The 22923-nt window shown below is 36.9% G+C and overlaps 2 protein-coding genes across 2 annotated transcripts; both read right to left on the bottom strand.

Moving 5' to 3' along the window:
• Positions 1–286: 286 nt before the first annotated feature.
• Positions 287–3290, bottom strand: LOC126823655 (toll-like receptor 13). Its single transcript, XM_050552619.2, has 2 exons — positions 3233–3290; positions 287–3129 (listed from the first exon to the last, which is right to left on the bottom strand). Exon 2 carries the CDS (start codon positions 3121–3123, stop codon positions 931–933), a length of 2193 nt encoding a protein of 730 aa, XP_050408576.1. The 5' UTR covers positions 3124–3129; positions 3233–3290; the 3' UTR covers positions 287–930.
• A 4170-nt stretch (positions 3291–7460) lies between these two features.
• LOC126823653 (toll-like receptor 7) lies at positions 7461–15605 on the bottom strand. The gene is made up of 2 exons (XM_050552617.2): positions 15259–15605; positions 7461–10155 (listed from the first exon to the last, which is right to left on the bottom strand). The coding sequence occupies exons 1-2, from the start codon at positions 15388–15390 to the stop codon at positions 7957–7959; spliced, it is 2331 nt and encodes a 776-aa protein (XP_050408574.1). The 5' UTR covers positions 15391–15605; the 3' UTR covers positions 7461–7956.
• Between the last annotated feature and the right edge of the window lie 7318 nt (positions 15606–22923).

Genomic DNA, 22923 nt, shown 5'->3' on the forward strand with positions numbered 1-22923 from the left:
TTTCGGTGAATCATTTTTTATAATTGTAATCCAGCCGTCATACAGACATCTGTCAGTTAATATTGTTTTACAACGTTTATCGGACATCTTGCTGGCGGGTGGGTTTTTCTGGATAATAAATAAGACTGTCGTAATCTTTTTTTTATGTATTTATAATCTACTATTAATCGTATCATGGCCGTAAAACTAACTAAAGAAATAAGATCATATATTTTGATTAATTAATGGCCTTAAAACTACCTAAAGAAATAAAAACATACATTTTGATTAATTAAGATTGCTTTATTTAGAAATTAATTAAGATAACAATAGATATAGCGTAAAAATGAAAATTAAACCAAATCTTAATAATAGGTATATATTAAATAAAAATATCAAACCAAATCATTAAATATCGAAAACAAATTATTAATACTTTGATCATAAATACAATTTGCACTTAATTACAATTTGGCACTTGGATTGCAATAACTGTCCAGGCAGAATTTCCTTTAGAGCATACTGCATGGCGTATGCCCTTCTTCGATAGTCTGGTTGGGGCAGAACAATAGGATGTTAATCCCCCATTTAATTCATTCAGTGTTTTACGAATAAACAAAATTTATACAGCTAACGATAGTCTATTAAGATAATGTTATAAAATATAGTAAATGGCAAGCAAAGAAAGCGACAATCTTAACCCATTCATAATTAAATGAATTATGATGCCTCGGGAAACTATATACACAGTGAATATCCCTTTAGCATACAAAATATAACATAGCTAGAAAATAATCCTATTTAAAAAAAAACAAAAAAAAAACCAACAAAAAAGCAAAAAAAAAAAAAAAACCACACACACAATGGAATACTGTATACTGTAAAGGACATACTAAGTTAAATTTTATATCTGACCATATTCTGATAAGTTTTCTATCAGAGGCTTTACTTTTAAGGCATTAGATCATCCATATTATTAATAGCAGTAGTTATCTTTAACCAGAATAATTCCACACTTTCTTCATCCCAGCCCCATTTAATATAATTATCAACAGCCAGTATTTTATGTATGGTTTTTGTTACATTCAAGGCACCAAGCTCCTTAAACACTACTACAATCATTAAATCTCGCTTTTCATTGATATACTTATCATAGGCAAAACTAGCTTCAAATTCACAATAACCGTCTTCAACATATTTATCAGATATAAATAATATGACTTTACGACTGGCATCCATATTGGATATTATTTGATCAATTTTATTTCCCTGCCCATCTCTTTGAGGGATATAAAGTCGCAGACCCATATCCTCTTGTAATCTAGGTACAAGGACATCATATATTACGTCATCAAAATCTGCATCACAAGAACTAAGATATACATCATAATTATAATTCCCGCCACCATTTAAAAGTCTTTGGTAGCGAACGTGTTGAAATCGTGCCATGTATAATATATATCGTAAATACCATCGATAACGGTAAACAACAGAAATAGTAAAAAGTAAGAGAAGAATTCCTGCCGATACAGATATAATAATTAAACGGGCCTGATACGTTATTGCGCATGTGCGTTCAGAAAGCCTGACCTGTAAGAGTTGCTTCCCACTGTAAACTGTGGGAGAACCACAGATGTATTCTTTTGGAAAACGAATAAAACGTTTTCTGATGGGGCTTGTTTTTAGAAAATTGATGAACCAAAGTAATTCACAGGAGCAAGAAAACGGATTGTTAGAAAGATCAATGCCTTTCACTTGTTTAAGAAATTGAAGTGAAAATGTATTTGGTTTAACTGTGGTGATTTTATTTGAATATATTTCTATTTTTTGTAGAGAATTGAGATTATTGAAATAGCCCTCCGGTATATATATAATGTTATTATGGCCAAGCAATAACTCCACTAATTTATCAAGATATTTTGGAATAAAACGTGGAAGTAACTGAACTCCGCCGTGGGCTAGTGACAGATTTTTTAAATTGGCCAGAGTACTGAACATTTCTTCGAACATTTGATGTGTAGTAAACTCGAAGTGGTTCGATGATAACATTAAAGCTTCCAAATGTGTGCAGTTTTTGAAAGCATCCTTACTGACGTACTTTAGTTTATTAACAAAATACATGTCGTTGTCATATAGATAGAGTTTTTTCAGGGATGAACTATTAAAAGCAAATTCTTGTAAAGCCATATCTGGTCCATTGTATGAAATTGATACAAGATAAAGCTTTGGTAAGTTTGAAAACGTGTTACTCTCTATCAAATGTATATGATTATTATCAATATAAAACTGTGTAAGGAATTTCATACAAGTAAACAGTTCTGGCTTTATAGACTTTATGTTGTTATGGCCTAAATCCAAATAAGTAAGATGTGGAAAATACGCATAGCCATTTACACAAAATGTTGGGAATTCGAAAAATTGGTTATGAGGAAATTCTAACGTCTTTAATGTTGACGAATTATCAAAAGTAGCCGTATTCATAGAAGATTTGAAAATTTGGATTACCTTCAGATGTTTTAAAGTTGACAATTTACTCTGATTATAATGTGTTATTTTAATATTCCGTAAGTGTAAATTGGTGATCTTTGAATGTGTCATAATCCTGTCTAAATCTAGATCCCAAGACTTCTCTAAGTCTATAAATTCTAAATCCAGATCTTTTAAATCTTTTGTTATGCCAGACAAACAATCCATTAATTCCATACTTGAAATGGTATTATTTCTTATAAATAAAGATCGTAAAGATTTCAGACCATTAAATGCATTTCGTGTGCAGTTATGTATTGAGCTATTCCTTAAAACCAAAAATATCAACTGAAACTCGGTAACGTTAGTAAAAGTTTCATTGTCTATATATGGTAGATAATTACTAGTAAAATTAAGCTTTGTTATGTTTTGTTCAAATCTGGGAATATAATTCAGTTGGTGACCATGATTTACACATCGTGCTTGGTATCCTTTACACTGGCACATATTGTCTCCACATCTCGTCCAATTCTGTTTCTTCGGGGATAGAATAAAATCCCCCAATCCATCTTCTGACGTCTCCTTCAAGTTGATATCCATTTCCTTATCATGGTTTAATGTGATGGTATGAACAGGACATACGACCAGTAACAGAAACATCCACTTAAAAGTTGCCATCAGTATCTGTAAAGACAGAAATATAAATATAATAGTATTCTAGAAATATTATGAATGGTTTTACGAACAAGCGGATACTTGAGCTTTCTGGCTATACTAAAGTTCTAACCCAGTAGAAATCGCCAATCTGTTTACGAACACGGGAATACTTGAGCTTTCTGGCTACAATAGCGTTGAACAAGCTGGCCACATTTAATTAGCAGATATTTAGTTGAAAAGTGATTAATAAAGATCAGGAAACATAAAATTAATCATACACAAATACTACGGAAAACAAAGTGACTATTTTCGATTTAAGATTGGCGGTATATTTGTTTATGATGATATCAGTGATGATCATTAGTAAAACATTAATATTCGTCTTTTTCGCTTTTGCGTTTATGATGCAATGCCGAAAATTGGCGTGTAATTTTATAGTGGTGTGGGGGTTCAAAACGTGGTTCGAAATTAGTCTAAATGATAACTTATCGATTAAAAAAACATTAATGTCTAGCACTATGGAACTCTAACATTGTCTATCTAGCTTAAGGATAGGGGATTTTGTATATGCCCGCATTTTCATGTGGACGTATATTGTCGTCGCCCCTGTCCATCTACAGGTCATAGTTTCTATTCGATTTTGACGAAACTTGAAATATAGGTTTATCTCCCACAGATCTCGATTCGTGTCGATATGGGCATGTATCGGATTGTAACTTCTCATGGACTATCTGATTATACAAAAAATCATATTTTTAGCTTGTGGCCACTCTAGAGGTCACAAGTTTATATCCGATTTTAAACTCCGTTCAAATATTACAGCACAATTACGGTTGAATTCGAATTTCATGAAATTCGGACCGAAACTGCCCGATAAAATGGCCGCGCACCGTACGCTAATAGTGTACAAGTATGCAACGCCAAGGTTGTGGACCCTCCGGTGGTCACAATTTTTATCCGATTTTGATGGAACTTAAAATATATACTCTTCAAAAAAGTAGGGGAGATTGAAATGCAAATACCTATGCAGGTTGTGATATGATAAATAGTCATGGACACTTGACATGTTTTGAGAGTATGTTCACAGATGAAGAACTTATCGCCCCAAACAGAACTACTGAGCTGCATGTGCGACACGCAATAGCGCCATACACGTGGGAGGGGTTCATTGTCAAATTTGACACTTCAAGGAAGGGTTGATGAAAACTGTCGCTTGCTGGTTTATCCTATCTATGTTTGCTTTCCTATCGGTTTTTTCATAAGATTTACTGTTTAGAGTATCTTTGCTTTAGTGTGTTACATTTAATTTGATCGGGAGACGTGTTCGTCAACGTCAATCGACAACACTGCAAGAATTGGCCGTGGCACTGCAAGAGGAGTTGGTCAGATTGCTTCAAATCGTGATTGAACGGTTGATTAGAAGCATGCCACGACGAATTGCTGAATGTCTGAAGATTGGTGGAGCAATTACTCATTATTAAGACAAAATCAAAAACGTCCATTTTCACTTTTGACAGTGTATCTCTTTGCGAGTGAAATGGGACCGTCAGATAAGCCGCCCATATGAACTGTTTATGTTCATGTGTAGGCAATTGGCATGTTATTAACATACACTGGTTACCTCTAATAAAAACAGCAGTGCATTTGCGCAGTTTTATATTGTTACTGAATATCCCCTACTTTTTTTTTGAAGAGTATACGTTTATATCTTAAAGATCTTGGATAGTCGCAGATATCAGTCGGTAATTTCGTGGATGACGTCCCCTGATGGTAAGAAAAATGGCATGTTGGGCTTGTGGCCCCTCTAAAGGCATAGTTATTTTTTCGATTTTAAACTGTTTCACCCTAATGACTGTTGAGGTCGAATTGCGTGAAAATAGGACAGAAACAGCCCGATAAAATGGCCCCGCCTAGTAAGCAAACAGTGTAAAAATATATGCTTAAACGTTGTGGGCCCTGTAGATGTCACAATTTTTATCCGATTTTTATGAAGCTCAAAATATATGTCTGTATCCCAAAGGTCTGGGTTCCTTTCAATACTTGCGCGTATCGGGCTCTAAATTTCTAGATTATGGTACCAAATTATACGAAACATCGCTTTTTCGTAGCTTGTTTTCTGTCCACCTCTTGCAAAATGTGTGCAAGTACATTTTACCCGAAAGGTTACCATGCCATCTAACGCTGACAATAAGTGTAGCATACTGTGAGGAACATTTTGGAAGACATGCAATACTATGAATATTTGTAAGGTATATTAAAAATACCCGCCCCACCACACACACCAATGTATTTATTCTGCAAGAAACGTTTAGAAACAGCTCTGAAAGTAATCGAAAATAAGTAATACAGCCGCAAAACAAACGAGCGAATTCTCTCTTCACTAGACATCATTAATTGAATGCACCCGATTTGTGGAATACCCTTACACTCCTACATCATGCGCGATTGTCCCATTTTACGTAGGTGCGGTGGTAATGTTTATGTTCTGAGAAATTTGCAAGTGTCGAAAGATTTGAAGGCGTTAAAGGTCGACAAAGAAAGGTAAAGGAATGACAATTCCAGGTTTGTCGATAAGTTTAACCATATTACAGACAGTAATTACCGGACTAGTTAATTCGAGGGTGATGTTACTACAAATCATGTCATATATTATGCATTTATATGTTCCCTCAATTTGACTCTTGAATCACGTTGGCACCTTCGGTGGCCATTCTGTGGTGGCTACCATCCAATATAAGTGACCATGGGACTACTGCTATTCATACTGGAAACTATATTTTTATTTAGTAGATATCTGAATTTGTATTGGAAATTATATAAGTTGGAATATATACATATCAATCAATGATTATATTCACTTCTGCAATTGTTACATATTCCATTCAGTTGATTTCAGTTGTCCAAAGGTAAGTGGTATAACATTGACACACGACACTCCACGATATAAAGAGGAGGTTAGTAAAATATATGAACAAGTAGATCAAAATGCATTTGTTTACGATATAGTAGCTTTGCATGCTATAAATCAACAGAATACAAAAAAAGAAGGCCACTGAGGACATAAATATGACCTGTGATCTGCGTCGTTGATAGACATATAATACATAACTTAACATAAAAGCAGTTTATTGGGATATGTCTCGCTGGGACTTTCCTTCTGAGTGGAAGATGACCGCAAATGAAAGCATAACGTTGCAAAAGTTAATCCTAGGAGGTGGAATAAGACAATATAAAGAGCTATCATAAACTTCATCAAAATCTATTTAAGGATACATTTCCGCGAAATTATTTATACTTATAGTGCAGTTATTTCCAATAAGTATGAACTATTTGGTATATATGAAAAGTAAATAGCGACACCCAATCTTGTTGGAAAAAATAACAACAATATTGATTGAAATGGACCAATATTGAATTTTAATTTCGGATATAACTCTGAATGATGTCTAGACGCGCCAGATGAGTTCCATGAGTCTTGAACCCAAACCTTACTTCTGAAACGCTACATGATGCCTAACGAGAGGCGGCTCTACCGAGAACCGCCGTTAAGATATCTTCATAATTGGTACAAGGGAATCTGAGATTGACCCCATCCACTATGATTAACTTAACTCCCAATTGAGGCGTGAGCCGCGGTGGCTCACTAAGTACATCGACTCGCTATCCAGATCTCCGGTTTGCACCCGGTGTTGGCCAAGAAAGTACCTCAGGATTTTCCAGAACGGTTCCCCCTTGTCAGTGATGCAGGATGGAGGTCCTGGGGAGGACAGCTATCTAGTCGTTCGGATGGGACAGAACCTGTGTACACGTCGGCGTGCACGTAATCGATCCATTGACAGTTGCAAATCAAAATAAGAGTAGGCCGTAGTGCTGCTGTCCAGACAAAATTCTCCTTGTAGTAGACTGTATGGCGTATGCCCGTCTTCGTCGGTTCAGAAATGTAGACCGCTAAATCCCAGTTGAGGTACTATGATCTAACTTGATGTTTCCGCCGGCTTCAGTCTCGGTGAACCATACTATGAAAAAATATGATTGTGACCCAGGCGTCATACAGGAAACTGTCAATAAATATTATCTTACAACGTATTTCCGACATTCTATTGATGTTTCTCTTGATAAGAAATAAGACTATTGTTATCATTTTCACATTCAAAATCTACTAGTATTCGTACCATGGCCTTAAAACTAGCTAAACAAAACAGGTCATATATTTTGATTAATTAAGTTTGCTTTATTTAGAAATTAATTAAGATAACAATAGATATAGAGTAAACATTAAAATCAAACCAAATCTTAATAATAGGTATATTATTATATTGAATACAAATATATGACCAAATCATTTATTAATACTTTAATCATAATATATCTAGTAATGATATTCGGTCCCATGAACACGTTGGGTGCACATAATTAAAATTTGGCAATTTTAATGTAATTACAGTCGAAGCAGAATTTTTCCCGGAGCATACTGCATGGCGTATGCCCGTCTTCAACTGCCTGGTTGGTGTAGAACAATAGGATGTTAATCCCCCATTTAATTCATTCAGTGTTTTGCGAATAAGCAAAATTTATACAGCTAACGATAGTCTATTAAGATAATGTTATAAAATATAGTAAATGGCAATCAAGGAAAGCGACAATCTTAAACGTGTCATAATTAAATGAATTACAATACCTCGGGAAACTATATACACAGTGAATATCAAAAAAAAAAAAAAATAAATAAAAAAAATAGAATAACATAGCTATAGTAAATCATCATATTTAAAAATATTAAATGTTATACTGTAAAGGACACTCAAAGACAAAGACTTTACATACTAAGTTAAATTTTAATCTAAACATATTCTTTTAAGGTATTAGATCATCCATATTATTAATAGCAGTCGTTATCTTTAACCAGAATAATTCCACACTTTCTTCATCCCAGCCCCATTTAATATAATTATCAACAGCCAGTATTTTATGTATGGTTTTTGTTACATTCAAGGCACCAAGCTCCTTAAATACTACTACAATCATTAAATCACGCTTTTCATTAATATACTTATTATAGGCATAACTAGCTTCAAATTCACAATAACCGTCTTCAACATATTTATCAGAAATAAATAATATGATTTTACGACTGGCATCCATATTGGATATTATTTGATCAATTTTATTTCCCTGTCCATCTCTTTGGGGGATATAAAGTCGCAGACCCATATCCACCTCTAATCTAGGTACAAGGTAATCATATATTACGTCATCAAAATCTGCATCACAAGAACTAAGATATACATCATGATTATAATTCTCGCCACCATTTAAAAGTCTTTGGTAGCGAACGTGTTGAAATCGTGCCATGTATAATATATATCGTAAATACCATCGATAACGGTAAACAACAGAAATAGTTAATACTAAGAGAAGAATTCCTGCCGATACAGATATAATAATTAAACGGGTCTGATACGTTATTGCGCATGTACGTTCAGAAAGTCTGACTTGTAAGAGTTGCTTCCCACTGTAAACTGTGGGAGAACCACAGATGTATTCTTTTGGAAAATGAATAAAACGTTTTCTGATGGGGCTTGTTTTTAGAAAATTGATGAACCAAAGTAATTCACAGGTGCAAGAAAACGTATTGTTAGACAGATCAATGCTTTTAACTTTTTTAAGAAATTGAAGTGAAAATGTATTTGGTTTAACTGTGGTTATTTTATTTGAATTTAATTGTACATTCTGTAAGGAATGGAGACTAATGAAATAACCTTCCGGTATATATATAATGTTATTATGGCTAAGCCACAAGGTCTTCAATTTGCCCAGATATTTTGGAATAAAACTTGGAAGAAACTGAACTCCGCCGTGGGCTAGTGACAATATTCTTAAATTAACCAGAGTACTGAATGTTTCTTCGAACATTTGACTTGTAGTAAACTCGAAGTGATTCGATGATACTCTTAAAACTTCCAATTGAGTGCAATATTTAAAAGCATCCTTACTGACGTGCTTTTGTCCATCAACAAAATACATGTCGTTGTCATTTAGATAGAGTTCTTTCAGGGATGAACTATTAAAAGCAAATTCTTGTAAAACCATATCTGGTCCATTGTATGAAATTGATACAAGTAAAAGCTTTGGTAAGTTTAAAAACGTGTTACTCTCTATCAAATGAATGCGGTTATTATCAATCTCAAACTGTTTGAGGAATTTCAAACAAGTGAGTAGTTCTGGCTTTATAGATTGTATGTTGTTATGGCCTAAATTCAAATAAGTAAGATGTGGAAAATACGCATAGTCATTTACACAAAATTTTGGGAATTCGAAAAATTGGTTATGAGCAAATTCTAACTTCTTTAATGTTGACGAATAATCAAAAGTAACCGTATTCATAGAGGATTTGTAAATTTGGATGATCTCCAGATGTTTTAAAGTTGACAATTTACTCTGATTATAATGTGGTATTTCAATACTCCGTAAGTGTAAATTGGAGATCTTTGAATGTGTCATAATCTTGTCTAAATCTAGATCCCAAGGTTTATCTAAGTATATAAATTCTAAATCAAGATGATTTAAATCTTTTGTTATGCCAGACAAACAATCCATTAGTTCCATACTTGAAATGGTATTATTTCTTATAAATAAAGATCGTAAAGATTTCAGACCATTAAATGCATTTCGTGTGCAGTTTTTTATTGATGTATTTCTTAAAACCAAAAATATCAGTTGAAACTCGGTAACGTTAGTAAAAGTTTCATTATCTATAAATGGTAGATAATTACTAGTAAAATTAAGCTTTGTTATGTTTTTCTCAAATCTGGGAATATAATTCAGTTGGTGACCATGATTTACACAGCGTGCTTGGTATCCTTTACACTGGCACATATTGTCTCCACATCTAGTCCAATTCTGTTTCTTTTGGGATACAATAAAATCCCCCAATCCATTTTCTGACGTCTCCTTCAAGTTAATATCCCTTTCCTTACCATAGTTTAATGTGATGGTTTCAACAGGATATACGACCAGTAATAGAAACGTCCACTTTAAAGTTTCCATAAGTATCTGTAAAGATATGAATACAGTTTGATTGAATGGGTGGAATTCAGGTCGGCATAGAGTGGGATTTCGGTTGCAAACCGATTCAAGACTTTGAAGTCGCTTAAGGTAGTTAAGGCTCTAACTCAATATCATCCAAAGTCTTCAACATTGAAATCACGAATTATTTGTCAGTTTGAATCAACATTGATGTTATGATCTTACCGAGAAAATATAGGCCTCTGATATCCAATATTTAAGAAAAAATAAAACGTGTACCATAATGCGTTTCTGTGCCATTTGTAAGAAGGACTCGAAGTACGAGGCTAGATATATTCCACAAGTCATGTCAAACGGTGACCTCATATTCTTGTCTGAAGGGCATGCGTAATAAACACTATCGGTGTAGACTGGAATAACCAGACGCTAGAGATTGTCATTCGATTGAGACTTCTGGCATATTTCACCGAACATAACTGATTTGAAATTAGAGTAAAGACAAAAACGATTGAATGTAAATCAGTTTTTATACATTCATATTACATTATATGCGTTGCGACCCATTTGTAATTTTTTCGGGCAGTGCAGATTCCCCCACACCCTACTCCTCTAACATTCATCGAGCCCGTACGCCGATGCATCACGGGACCATTTTATGTAGAAATTTATCTGATATTTCTAGACGTATCTTGGTCAGAGGACACCGATGAAACACTTTTCATGAATAACACCAACCATATAATTATTGTTGGTGTTATATGTATAGGATATTGAACTACCCGAGGTTGATATGATAGAGAACCCAGTGTTCTCTATCATATCAATCCGAGAGTGAGAAGGTTTATATCCGACATATACAACGTCATAGTTTTAATCACCCGTAAAGTAAATGGATTCTTCCATTAAAAGTCAACAATGATTGGATAATTGCTCGATAGTTTCCGAGAAATAACGAAAAATACCGAATCAATCACGCGAATGCATTGTTTATACTGTCGCCATTTTGGAGTGGATATAAGTGCAATTGAAATGAAAGCAAAAACAAAATGGATAGTAATACGTTATCAGACGAATAATCAATTCATTTTAGCCAAAAGATCGACGGTGGAATAGAAGTGAATGCAAATTCCGACGCGGATCTGCTGCTCGTCAAAGGCCGAAGAAATTTGGATCAAAAGGCAGTCTTTTCCGATAATTCTGACAGTGAACCGTGAAGGTTTTCGGTATGTTCTGAGAAGGATTTGACAGACTGTGTTAAGTGGGCTGTACCCCAAAATACTTTACAAAGGAACTCTTTGGCTATAAATACTTTCAAGTCTTAGAGTGTGTGGAGAAATAATCGAAATGTGGACGAAAAAAAAGATATCTTTAACATGGATAACCGATCTAAATATGCCGATAAGTACGCTGTCGATTTCGGTGCTGAATGCTGCAAACGGTCAATAAAAAATGTTACTTGTCCAAAGAATATCAACGGTTGATATGAAATGAAATGAAATGGGGTTTAACGTCCTACTATTCTGCTCCTATACTGGGCTAATGAAGACGGGCATACGCCATACAGTGTGCTATGAGGGAAATTTTGCCCGGGCAGCGGCACTATCGCCTACTCTTATATCGAATTCCAACTGCCAATTGATCTTTTACGTGCATTCCAATGTTTACACGGGACCTCAGTTTTTCGTCTCATCCGAAGGACTAGACAGCTGTCCTTGTCAGGCCCTCCGGCCTGCATCACTGACAAGGGGAAACCACGTCGGAAAATCGGGATGAACTTTCTCGGCCAATGCAGGGATCGAACACCCGACCTCCAGGCTAGCGAGCCAGCGCCTTACCCACCTAGCCACCGTGCCCCCCCCCCCCGGTTGATATGAACCGAATATATCAACCTATGATGACTTCATGACAGGTTGATATGAGATATAATTACTGCTATGCACATCAATGAAAAAACTACCGCCAGTTGTATATACATACATATACAATTTCACACACCGTCTTCTTTATATTATATATTGCTATCTGCATACTTCATCAATTCCCGTCTTCATTAACTCAATCGGAGCGGAACAGTAGGGGAGAGAGAGAGAAATGGGGTTTAACGTCCACTCGACACAAACTAGGTCATTTCGGGACTAACATATGGTTTAATTTTATTTACATAATTCGCTTGCGCGTAGGGGTCTTTAGCAGTGGGAGGAAACCAAAGGACCCGGAGAAAACCCACGAGGTTGGACAGGCGACCCTACTCCTTGTCACGTACAACCGGGGATTCGAAACCACGCCAGTCGACTCAATGACAGACTTTATGATACAGCGCGCGCACGCTAACCATTCAGCCATCCAACCGCCCCCCCCCCCCCCGGAACAGTAGGACGTTAAACCCCATTTCGTTTTATTCAATAAGGAAGTTACTCAACTCTATTTTTTAAAATTTTATTCAACAAGGAAGTTACTCAAATATCTATTTTATTTTTACACATGTGAAGACTTTCAGGGACATAAAAGGTTTGATTATTCATTTTATTCGTGCAAAGCAGTGGGGTGTTACGATAGAAATAGAAGATGTTAATACAGCCGTCTTAATGCTATGTTCCCACTATAGTGAGGCTGGTGTCCCCCGCCGAAATCCCGAAATAAATAGATGACACATATTAATTAAATGCACACTTATCTTTTTCAAAAGTATTGAGCAATCAAACTGATTATTTATACTTAGTCCAAGAGAGGGGGGGGGGGGCGGGGCGGGGTTTAACGTCCACTTGACACAAACTAGGTCATTTCGGACTAACATGATATATTCAATTTTATTTAAGTCATTCGCTTGCTCGTAGTGGGAGGAAACCGGAGGACCCGGAGAAACCCACGAGATTGGACAGGCGACCCTACTCCTTTTCATGTACAACCGGGGAATCGAAACCACGCCAGTTGACTTATAGACATACCTTATGATACAGCGCCCACGCGCTAACCATCCGACCATCCAACCCCACTCTTATTCTAAGCATAAAATGTTTACGATCAAACCCAGTCAATAATTTGAAGTACGTGTTAGTGAAACTATACAATACGTTTCACCACTCCCCACTAGTTAGTATCAAAGTTATCTTTTCCCAAAGCATCGACCAATGAAATTGCTTAGGTCTGCTTAATGTTAATCATTGAACTCCGTCAAGGCATTCACCTAATGAACGCCTACCTACACCAAGTTTGAACATTCTACCTCAATTAGAAGATGTATTGTGTTCCAAAGTCTCGACCAATTAAATTGCTTACTGCTCTGCATACTCTGAGCAGAAATGTTCAGTATCGCTTTAAGTCAAGGTACTGATGTAATGAAACTATACACCACACCCAAGGCAGCAGCCAATCAATTTGCTTATCACTGCCTACCCTTACTCATCTTCGAACTTCATCAAGTCATCCACTACCTCAATTAGAAGGATAGTTATTGTGTTCCAAAGTCAAATGGCTTATCGCTCTGCTTGAACCATATATTAGTCCCGAAATGACCTTGTTTGTGTGGTGGGGACGTTAAACACCATTTTCGCCCTCTTCTTTGATCATCATGTAGAGTAAATAAATGAAATTGTAATTCAAAATGTATCCCACAGTGGCAAGTGAATATGACCTTTGGTCCGTGTCATTGAGAACATATAATACACATCTTAAAATTGACATAAAGACTTTACTAAGCTAAACACCAACATATTGATATTTAAGAGAAGATAATAAAAGCAATCTATTTGGATTCTTATGGCTGCAGAGACTTTCCTTGTGGGTGGCAGATGACCACAAATGAATGCATGCGGTTACCAAAAATAATCTAAGGTAAATAAATAGGACAGTTTAAGAGGGTTATTATAAAGTTCTCCAAATTCTATTTATGCTGGCGTCACCAGATGGCCATACGAATATGGACTTTTGAATTTCGTGCGAAGATGGACCCAAACTTGGTCAGAAACAAATCAACAGCCCACAGAACGTCACACGATGGCATCCGAACCACACACAAAGGTAATACGGAATTGTGAATTTTGTATAGTAATGGACATACGAAGGTCACACGATAGCACTGTAGAGTTGCTCAGGACTGACTCAGGAAGATGCTATATTGGGAGTCGCATCTCTCGAAATTTACACTTCGATAGTAAATTCGGCTCTAATCGTAATATCATCGGGCCATTCCTGAGGGCATCTTAAGCCATCGTATGACTGCCTGTGAAGTTTTTTAAGGCTGCGGTAAAATATTTGGCATGCCAAACAAATGCCGAAAGATCTTGCAAAGTTTCATTTTCGTGTTGTCTCCATTTTGCCCCCCATAAGGCCACCGTGAGGGTGTTGCGAGGGCTTCAAGGAGTCGTGTGGCCTTCCCAAGGACAGATTCTTGTTTACTTCGTATTGTGTTCGCATAGAGAATAAGCGGTTGTCATGCGAGATATGCCCACATTTTGCAAGAGATGGACAGAGGACAGGCTAAGACCCCCCCCCCCAAAAAAAAAAAACAAACAAAAAAACACCGATTTTACGTACAATCAGGGGCCATAATTTAGGTAGTTGTGGTCCAATATGGGTTGAAAACATACAATGCAAGTGTTATCAACATCGGATTAAAATAATTGAGCTCTAGAGGGTCCACAACCTTGGTATTAGGCTACATACTTTAACACTTATCAGCATACGGGGAGCGTACTATTAAAATGGGTCTGTCTGTCACACAGACAAGCATTTTCTGCTAAGGGTAAACAGGGATTATAAAAGTATGGCCTATTTGGTATATATTGACAGTAGCGTCACTCAGGCTTTCGGAAAAAAATACCGCCTCCCTGAAAAACACCCACGTAACGCCTACAGGGTAACTATGCTTACTCGAGTTGTTAGATCATTGTGAGACGATTAAACTGTGGAAAAAAGAGTAGGCAAGGGATAGTCCAAGAATATATTTAGGTCTTGATATTCAGTTTAATTGGACTGCGACTGGCGATAATTACAATCTAAGAGGCTTAAAATAGATTTTTGGTGCATGGGGTATTTATCTTGAGATTAACATGTTTTTTTAGGGGAATTTGAAGCAAACGTAAAAGAAGTTATATCATCAAATCTCAGTTTCTACAATAAGCATATACTCACCCAAGTAAGGAAATCTTTATCACTCCCGTGTATAAGGCAACATATTTTGCAAGGGTGTTTTGGTTGAACTGCCTTGAATCTAATATAAAACTTTTCACAATGAGTAAATATGTCCTGTATGACGTCCTTCATTTAGATCGATGAATAAAATTATACATTGTTATGGTGGCTGATAGTGGCCATGTTAAATCTCGCCCTTTTCATAACGCGACAACACGACATCACGACAGTATTGGCGCAATCATACGACACTTAACTCTGTCGTATCATCGTGTTATTTTTATCCTAACGTCGAGATGTCGACTTATTGGCATAGTCTCTTTCTACAAGTCACAAAAATACAGCTGTACTCATCACACTCATTACATCAGATTAGATACAATAAGACTCGTCAAAAGAGATAATAGGAAAGTGTTGATTAATTATTCGTTTTCTCAAAATAATGAAACATTTTGCGCCCAAAATTGAATTATTGGTATTATATTAAAAAAATCTAGAATTATAATAGCAGGACAAAAGTGAGTCAGCTATGTTAATTCCTTGAATAAGAAGTGGTGTCGGTAGGTATCGAACAAGCATGCATTGCCTCGTTTCGACACCCACCAATACTTATAGATTACTGAAGCGATAGTTTAGAAGCGATTTCAGAAGATTTCCAATTTATTTTATTAGAGTGGGAAGGGGATTATATAAAACCTCAAATCAGATCACAGAAAATCACTGCATTGGTGTAGCACGCCATCCCAATAAGTGCAGGGGAGGAATTTTTATGAGGTGAAGAAAGCGATTTGCAGCTGTTATTGACCTTATCGCGTATTCATCCGTTTGGCATCACTAATGGGATCGGGGCTTAGATGATTAAAAATAGGCCCAGTATTGCCTTCAGCTATGAACACACTCCGAAAGTCCCCTACGCACCCCCCCCCCCTCTTATTTTGTTTAACAAATAATTTCGGAATCAATAAAATGGCAGGTCCCTGTCAATGATGTTTGATACGACTTGAAATTAATGTGTCTAAAATTGATTAAACAACATAGGGTAGTAAATATTACATTTCGAATCCGTATCAATGATACATTTACTCAAAATGTTCCTTCTAATGGATCACAATTTAACTTGAAAACAAGGGAAGCAGCCGATCGAAGAAAAAAAGATTTTAAAAAACAAGTTTCAATATGACAGTCGTGGTTCGGTCATGCATTTACATCCGTGGGTGTCATCCTTTCTTTGAAAGTAATGATTGTGCCAAATCTAGATTCGCGGCCTGTAGTTAAAGTGTTGACAGATAAAACGAAAAAAAAAAACAGACCTATAAAAATATATTTTCTAAAACTATTTTAATTTTGAAATTATATTATTTTCCCATTTGCCAAGTGTTTTAGCGAATAGTTATAGAAAGGGTCTTGTCGATTAAGACTATAGCGCATGTGCAATGTGCAGTTTTAAACTTCCGAGACGACAAGTCGATGATACGACAGTTTCGCTTTTTGTCGTGCCGTCGTATCATCGACTTGTTGTGGCGATAAGTCGATGATACGACGGCACGACAAAATTTTGTCGTATCATCGACCTTATTTTGTCGTGCTGTCGTATCATCGACTTATCGCCACGACAAGTCGATGATACGACGGTACGACAAAACACTAAACTGTCGTATCATCGACTTGTCGTCTCGAAAGTTTAAAACTGCACATGCGCTATAGTCTTTATCTACAAGACCCTTCTATAAATAAAAAAAAAACTGACACAGTTATATGGGACAACAATTACTGTTTTATTATACACAAGCACAACGTTTCGATAAGTATTCTCTTATCGCTATCATTGTGCTTGATAACGATAAGAGTATATTTATCGAAACGTTGTGCTTGTGTATAATAAAACAGTGATTGTTGTCCCATATAACTGTGTCAGTTTTGTTATGTTTCCAATTGCTAAATGCCACTAAAGGATTATATTACCTTCTATAAATATTCGCTAAAACACTTAGCACATGTGAAAACAATATAATTTCAAAATTAAAAGAGTTTAAGAAAATATATTTTATAATTCTAAAAAAATTTTTTTTTATGTATTAGAAAAATAAATAAAGACATTTGAAGTATTTGTCAGGAGGGCCTGACAATGACAGCTGTCTAGTCGTTCGGATGGGACGAAACACTGAGGTCCCGTGTACACATTGGCGTGCACGTAAAAGATCCCTTGGCAGTTGGATTTCGATATAAGAGCGGGCCGTAGCGCCGCTTCCCGGGCAAAATTCCCTCATAGCACACTATATGGCGTATGCCCGTCGTCTTTAGCCCAGCTTAGGAGAGAACAGTAGGACGTTAAACCCCATTTCATTTCATGCCATCCTGTCTTTGAAAGTAATGATTATGCCAAATTTGAACATCTAGTTCCGCAGTCTGTAGTTATACCAGAGGGTTGACAGATAACACCTTAAAAAAACAGATCTATGAAAATATATTTTCTAAACCTTTTTTAATTTTGAAATTATATTGTTTTCACGTGTGATAAGTGTTTTAGCGAATAGTTGTAGAAAGGGTCTTGTAGATTAAGACTATAGCGCATGTGCAGTTTTAAACTTCCGAGACGACAAGTCGATGATACGACAGTTTGGTTTTGTCGTATCATCGACTTGTCGACTTGTCGTCTCGGAAGTTTGAAACTGCACATGCGCTATAGTCTTAATCTACAAGACCCTTTCTGTAACTACATGTATTCGCTGAAACACTTAGCACACGCGAAAACAATATTATTTCAAAATTAAAAGAGTTTTAGAAATATATTTTTATAGGTCTGGTTTTGTCTTTGATTTTTTTTACGTTTGATCTGTCAACACTCTACCTATAGGCCGCGAATGTAAACTGACTTTGTTCAAATTTGGCACAATCATTACTTTCAAAGAAAGCATGACACTCTCGAATGTAAATGCATGACCGAATCACTACTGTCATATTGAAATGTGTGTGTTTTTAAATCTTTTTCTTCGATCGCTGCTTTCCTTGTTAAATGATGATCCATTGGAAGGAACATATTGAGTAAATGTACGTTATCACTGATACGGATTCAATATGTAATAATATTTCTCATGTTTAATCAATTTTTGACATATTATTTTCCAGTTGTATCAAACATCATTGATACCATTTTATTGATTCTGGAATTATTTGTAAAACTAAATAAGAGACGTGGGGGGGGGGGGATATGAGGCTTTTAGAGTGTATTCATAGTTGAAGATATTACTGGGCCTATTTTTACTCATCTAGGCCCCAATCCCATCAGTGATGTCAAACGGATGCAAGCCTATATGCGATAAGGTCAATAACGGCTGCGAATCGTTTTCTCCACCTCATAAAAAAAACTCCTGCATCTATTTGGGTGAAGTGGGGGGGGGGGGGGGTATGAGGCTTTTAGAGTGTGTTCATAGTTGAAGATATTACTGGGCCTATTTTTACTCATCTAGGCCTCAATCCCATTAGTGATGTCAAATGGGAGAGAGAGAGAGAGAGAGAAAGAGAGAGAGAGAGGGGGTTTAACGTCCACTCGACACAAATTAGGTCATTTCGGGACTAACATATGGTTTAATTTTATTTCAATAAATCGTTTGCGCGTAGGGGTTTTTAGCAGTGGGAGGAAACCGAAGGACCCGGAGAAACCCCACGAGGTTTGACAGGCGACCCTACACCTTGTCAAGTACAACCGGGGATTCAAAACCACGCCAGTTGACTCAATGACAGGCTGCGAATCGTTTTCTCCACCTCATTCAAAAAAAACTCCTGCAACCATTGGGGTGACGTGCTGCACTATGATAATGCTGTGATTTTAAAGAATGTGACCCGATTTGGTTTTTTTACAATCCCCTTCCCACCCTGTCTTCTGAAATCATTTTTAAACTATCGCTCCAGTCATCTATAAATATTGGTGGGTGTCGTACACATGGCAATGAATGCTTACTTGTTCGATACCTCCCGACACCACTTTTTCTTCAAGGAATTAACTTAGATAATTCACTTTGGTCCTGCTATTGTAATTCTAGATTTTTTAAATATAATACCAAATATAATTCACTTGTGGACACAAAATGTTTCATTATTTTGAGAAAACAAATAATTAATCAACGTTTTCCTTTTATATTTATCAAATCTACTACTTAGGCCTATATATGATGTAATGAGTACAGCTGTATTTTTGTGACTTGTAAAAAGAGACTAGGACAATAAGTCGACATCTCGACGTTACGATAAAAATAACACGATGATACGACAGAATAAAGTGTGGTATGATTGCGTCAATACTGTCGTGATGTCGTGTTGTCGCGTTATGAAAAGGGCGAGATTTAACATGGCCACTATCAGCCACCATACATTGTAGTATTTTTTAGACAAAATAGAATCTTTTAATGACGCTTTTTGTAAACAGCAATGCCTTTTACACTAGTTGAATGGACTTGTAATGTTAATCAGTTTAAAATAGACACAAAGATCCATTAAAGATGCATTATTAAAGAGCTGCATCTGTATAGTGCAATTCTTTCTTTTAGCCTCAAATGATATATAAATTGTTTATTTATTAGACATTTATTCACAGGACAAGTCCATAATCAACTTACTTGACCATTGAGACTGATGCCATCAGCCGTAATCCCAAAATGAATAGATGAGAAGAATGGAAACCACGCCAGTTGACTCAATGACAAATCTATGATACAGCGCGCATGCACTAATCATTCGGTCATCCAACCCCACCAGTGAGTTATGAGGAAAAGTCTACTCTTATATTGACTTAACAACTGCCAAGGGATCTTTAACTGAGCTTTTCATTTTTTGGGACCGAGCCTGTGGAGACTTGTTCACGGGAGCGCTTAATTGGTTTCATGGGGCGGGGTACAAAATTTCAAAAGGAAGACTGTGTATTATCGTAAGAATGGTGGCTATGAAAATATGCTATTCTTATGAAAACTTCTTACAATCATAACGTTGCTCAGAATACAAACTAATGTTAAATATTTTATGAAAATCCACCAAAGGAATATTATTTAAGGGAGAACAAGTCGAGAATAGCTTTTGCTAAACTGAATAATATCGGCAGCCATGCGCTTTATGCAACTACTATCCATTATTAAAAAGTATTTGATAGTCGGTTTAGACCTGTACTTTGATCAACAAAAAATCAGCCAGGGTCTAATTCTGGAAATAGGTTTGTTGAAAGACCATGAATGGACAGGAGTCATCTTTACACCGCTGCTAACCGTCACTAACCCCACTTGAATTGTAGAGCGAGTGCTGGTAAGTGTATCCCGCGGACAAGGGCGTATGGAAATAACAGTTTCTTTTCAGTGGTGTGGTAAAATAATCGCTACTTCTCAACTGTAACATAATTTTGTGGTTTACACAAGCGTAATAAGATATCGAGGTCACATTATAAGGAAAAGATATTACTAACATTTAAATTCAAGTTTTTAACATAATCTAAAATGTAAAGGATAACGCCCGCGTGGTGGATTCTGTCCAATGTCCACGTTTACCTCAATTAAAGGCAGAGTTTTTATGTTCCAAAGTCTCGACCAATCAAATTGCTTATCGATCCTTAGCCTAAGCAGACAATTCTCATCATCAAACTTATTCAAGGTAATGATATAATGAATCTATACTCGGAGTTTTATCACTCGCACTTAATTAAAACCAAAGTTATTGGCCCTAATGCATCAACCAATCAGATTGCTTATCTCTTCTTACCGTAAGCAGACAATGTTTATCATCAAGGCATTCACCTAATGAACGCCTACACCAAGTTTGAACATTCTACCTCAACTGGAAGAAGAGTTATTGTGCTGCAAAGTTCCGACCAATCAAATTGATTATCGCTCTGCTTACGCTGAGTAGAAAATGCTCATTATCGAACTTAATCAAGGTAATGATGTAATGAAACTATACATCACGTTTCATCTTTCTCACTTAATTAGAACTAAAGTTATCGTGTCCCAAAGCATCAACCGGTCAACTTGTTTATCTCTGCTTACCCTAAGAAGAAAATGCTCATCTTCGAACCCCATTACGGCATTGATCCAATAAACACCTACACCAAGTTTGACCATTCTAGCCCAATTAGAAGGAGAGTTATTGTGTCCCAAAAAGTGTGACGGACAGACAGACGAACCCACAGACAAACCCATTTTAATAGTCCTCTGCTTTCTTCGAAAGGCGGGGAACAACAAGAGGCAAAGAAGGCTAGATGGTGGATTTGTTTTGCCAAAATTTACAGACTAATTATTAACAAAAAAAGTGGGTGTGACACTGCCCCAGGGCGTCGGGTCATGCACCAAAATCAGTTCCAAGATGATTCACTCAGAATTCCAGTCTGTAGACAAAAAACACAAAAATTGGGCGTGATCCTGCCCTTGGGGGTTGGACCAATATAAAAGGTGAAATGAAATGGGGTTTAACGTCCTACTGTTCTGCTCCTAACCAGGGCTAATGAAGACGGGTATACGCCATACAGTGTGCTATGAGGGAAATTTTGCCCGGGCTACGGCCTACTCTTATATCGAATTCCAACTGCCAAGGGATTTTTTACGTGCACGCTAATGTGTACACGGGACCTCGGTTTTTTCATCCCATCCGAACGACTAGACAGCTGTCCTTGTCAGGCCCCCCGTCCTGCATCACTGACAAGGGGAAACCACGCCGGAAAATCGGCATGAACTTTCTCGGCCAATGCAGGGATCGAACACCCGACCTCCAGGCTAGCGAGCCAGCGTCTTACCCACCTGATCCCCCAATAAAAAAGGTACAACCTCATGATGGATCATGCCGAACTGGATCCAAATATGTTAATACATGCAGCCTGTATTATTTACAGACAATATTAATAAAAGTGGGATTATGCACCAAAAACTACAGTTGCCGTCCTTAGTATATAATGAATAAGTATACTAAGTTCCAAGATAATCCATTCAGAATTGTGGCCTTCAGGTGATAAGCAGAAAAAATGGTCGTGGCTCTCTGCGCCCGGGACATGTACCAAAATCAATAAGTGCCACATTTAGGCTATAGGGAATACCTATGCCAAGTTCCAAGATGATCCACTTGGAATTGCAGCCTGTATACGATACACACAAAACTTAGGCGGGGCGCTGTCCCTGTGGGTCGGGACATACACCAAAATCAATAGTTGTCAATAAGGAATACATATGCCACGTTCCAAGACGATCCTTTAAGTGCCACATTTAGGCTATAGGGAATACATATTCCAAGTTCCAAGATGATCCACTTGGAATTGCAGCCTGTATACGATACACACAAAACATGGGCGGGGCGCTGTCCCTGTGGGTCGGGACATACACCAAAATCAATAGTTGTCGTCCTTAGGCAATATGGAATACATATGCCACGTTCCAAGACGATGCATTAAGAACTATGTCTTGTAGACAACACACAGGCACACAAAGAACAATTGGGTATGGCTCTGCCCCTGGGGGTCGGGTATTCACCAAAACCAATAGAAATCATCCTTAAGGTATGTGAAATAGGTATGTAAAGTTTCAAAAGGATATAGTTCAGAATTGCGGCCTGTAGGCGACACACATTGACATGCACACACGAATTGGGCGTGAATCTGTCCCTGGTCGTCGGGAATGCACCAAAAATAATAGGGATCGTCCT

This window comes from Patella vulgata, chromosome 6 (genome assembly GCF_932274485.2).
Source record: "Patella vulgata chromosome 6, xgPatVulg1.2, whole genome shotgun sequence".
NCBI lineage: Eukaryota > Metazoa > Mollusca > Gastropoda > Patellidae > Patella > Patella vulgata.

Bases quoted from the DNA above. Each gene is read 5' to 3' on its own strand.
- LOC126823655 (XM_050552619.2), bottom strand. From the start codon at position 3,123: ATGGCAACTTTTAAGTGGATGTTTCTGTTACTGGTCGTATGTCCTGTT.
- LOC126823653 (XM_050552617.2), bottom strand. From the start codon at position 15,390: ATGAAGGACGTCATACAGGACATATTTACTCATTGTGAAAAGTTTTAT. The intron at 10,156-15,258 runs GTGAGTATATGC...ATATCTTTACAG, and splicing joins ATAAAGATTTCCTTACTTGG to ATACTTATGGAAACTTTAAA.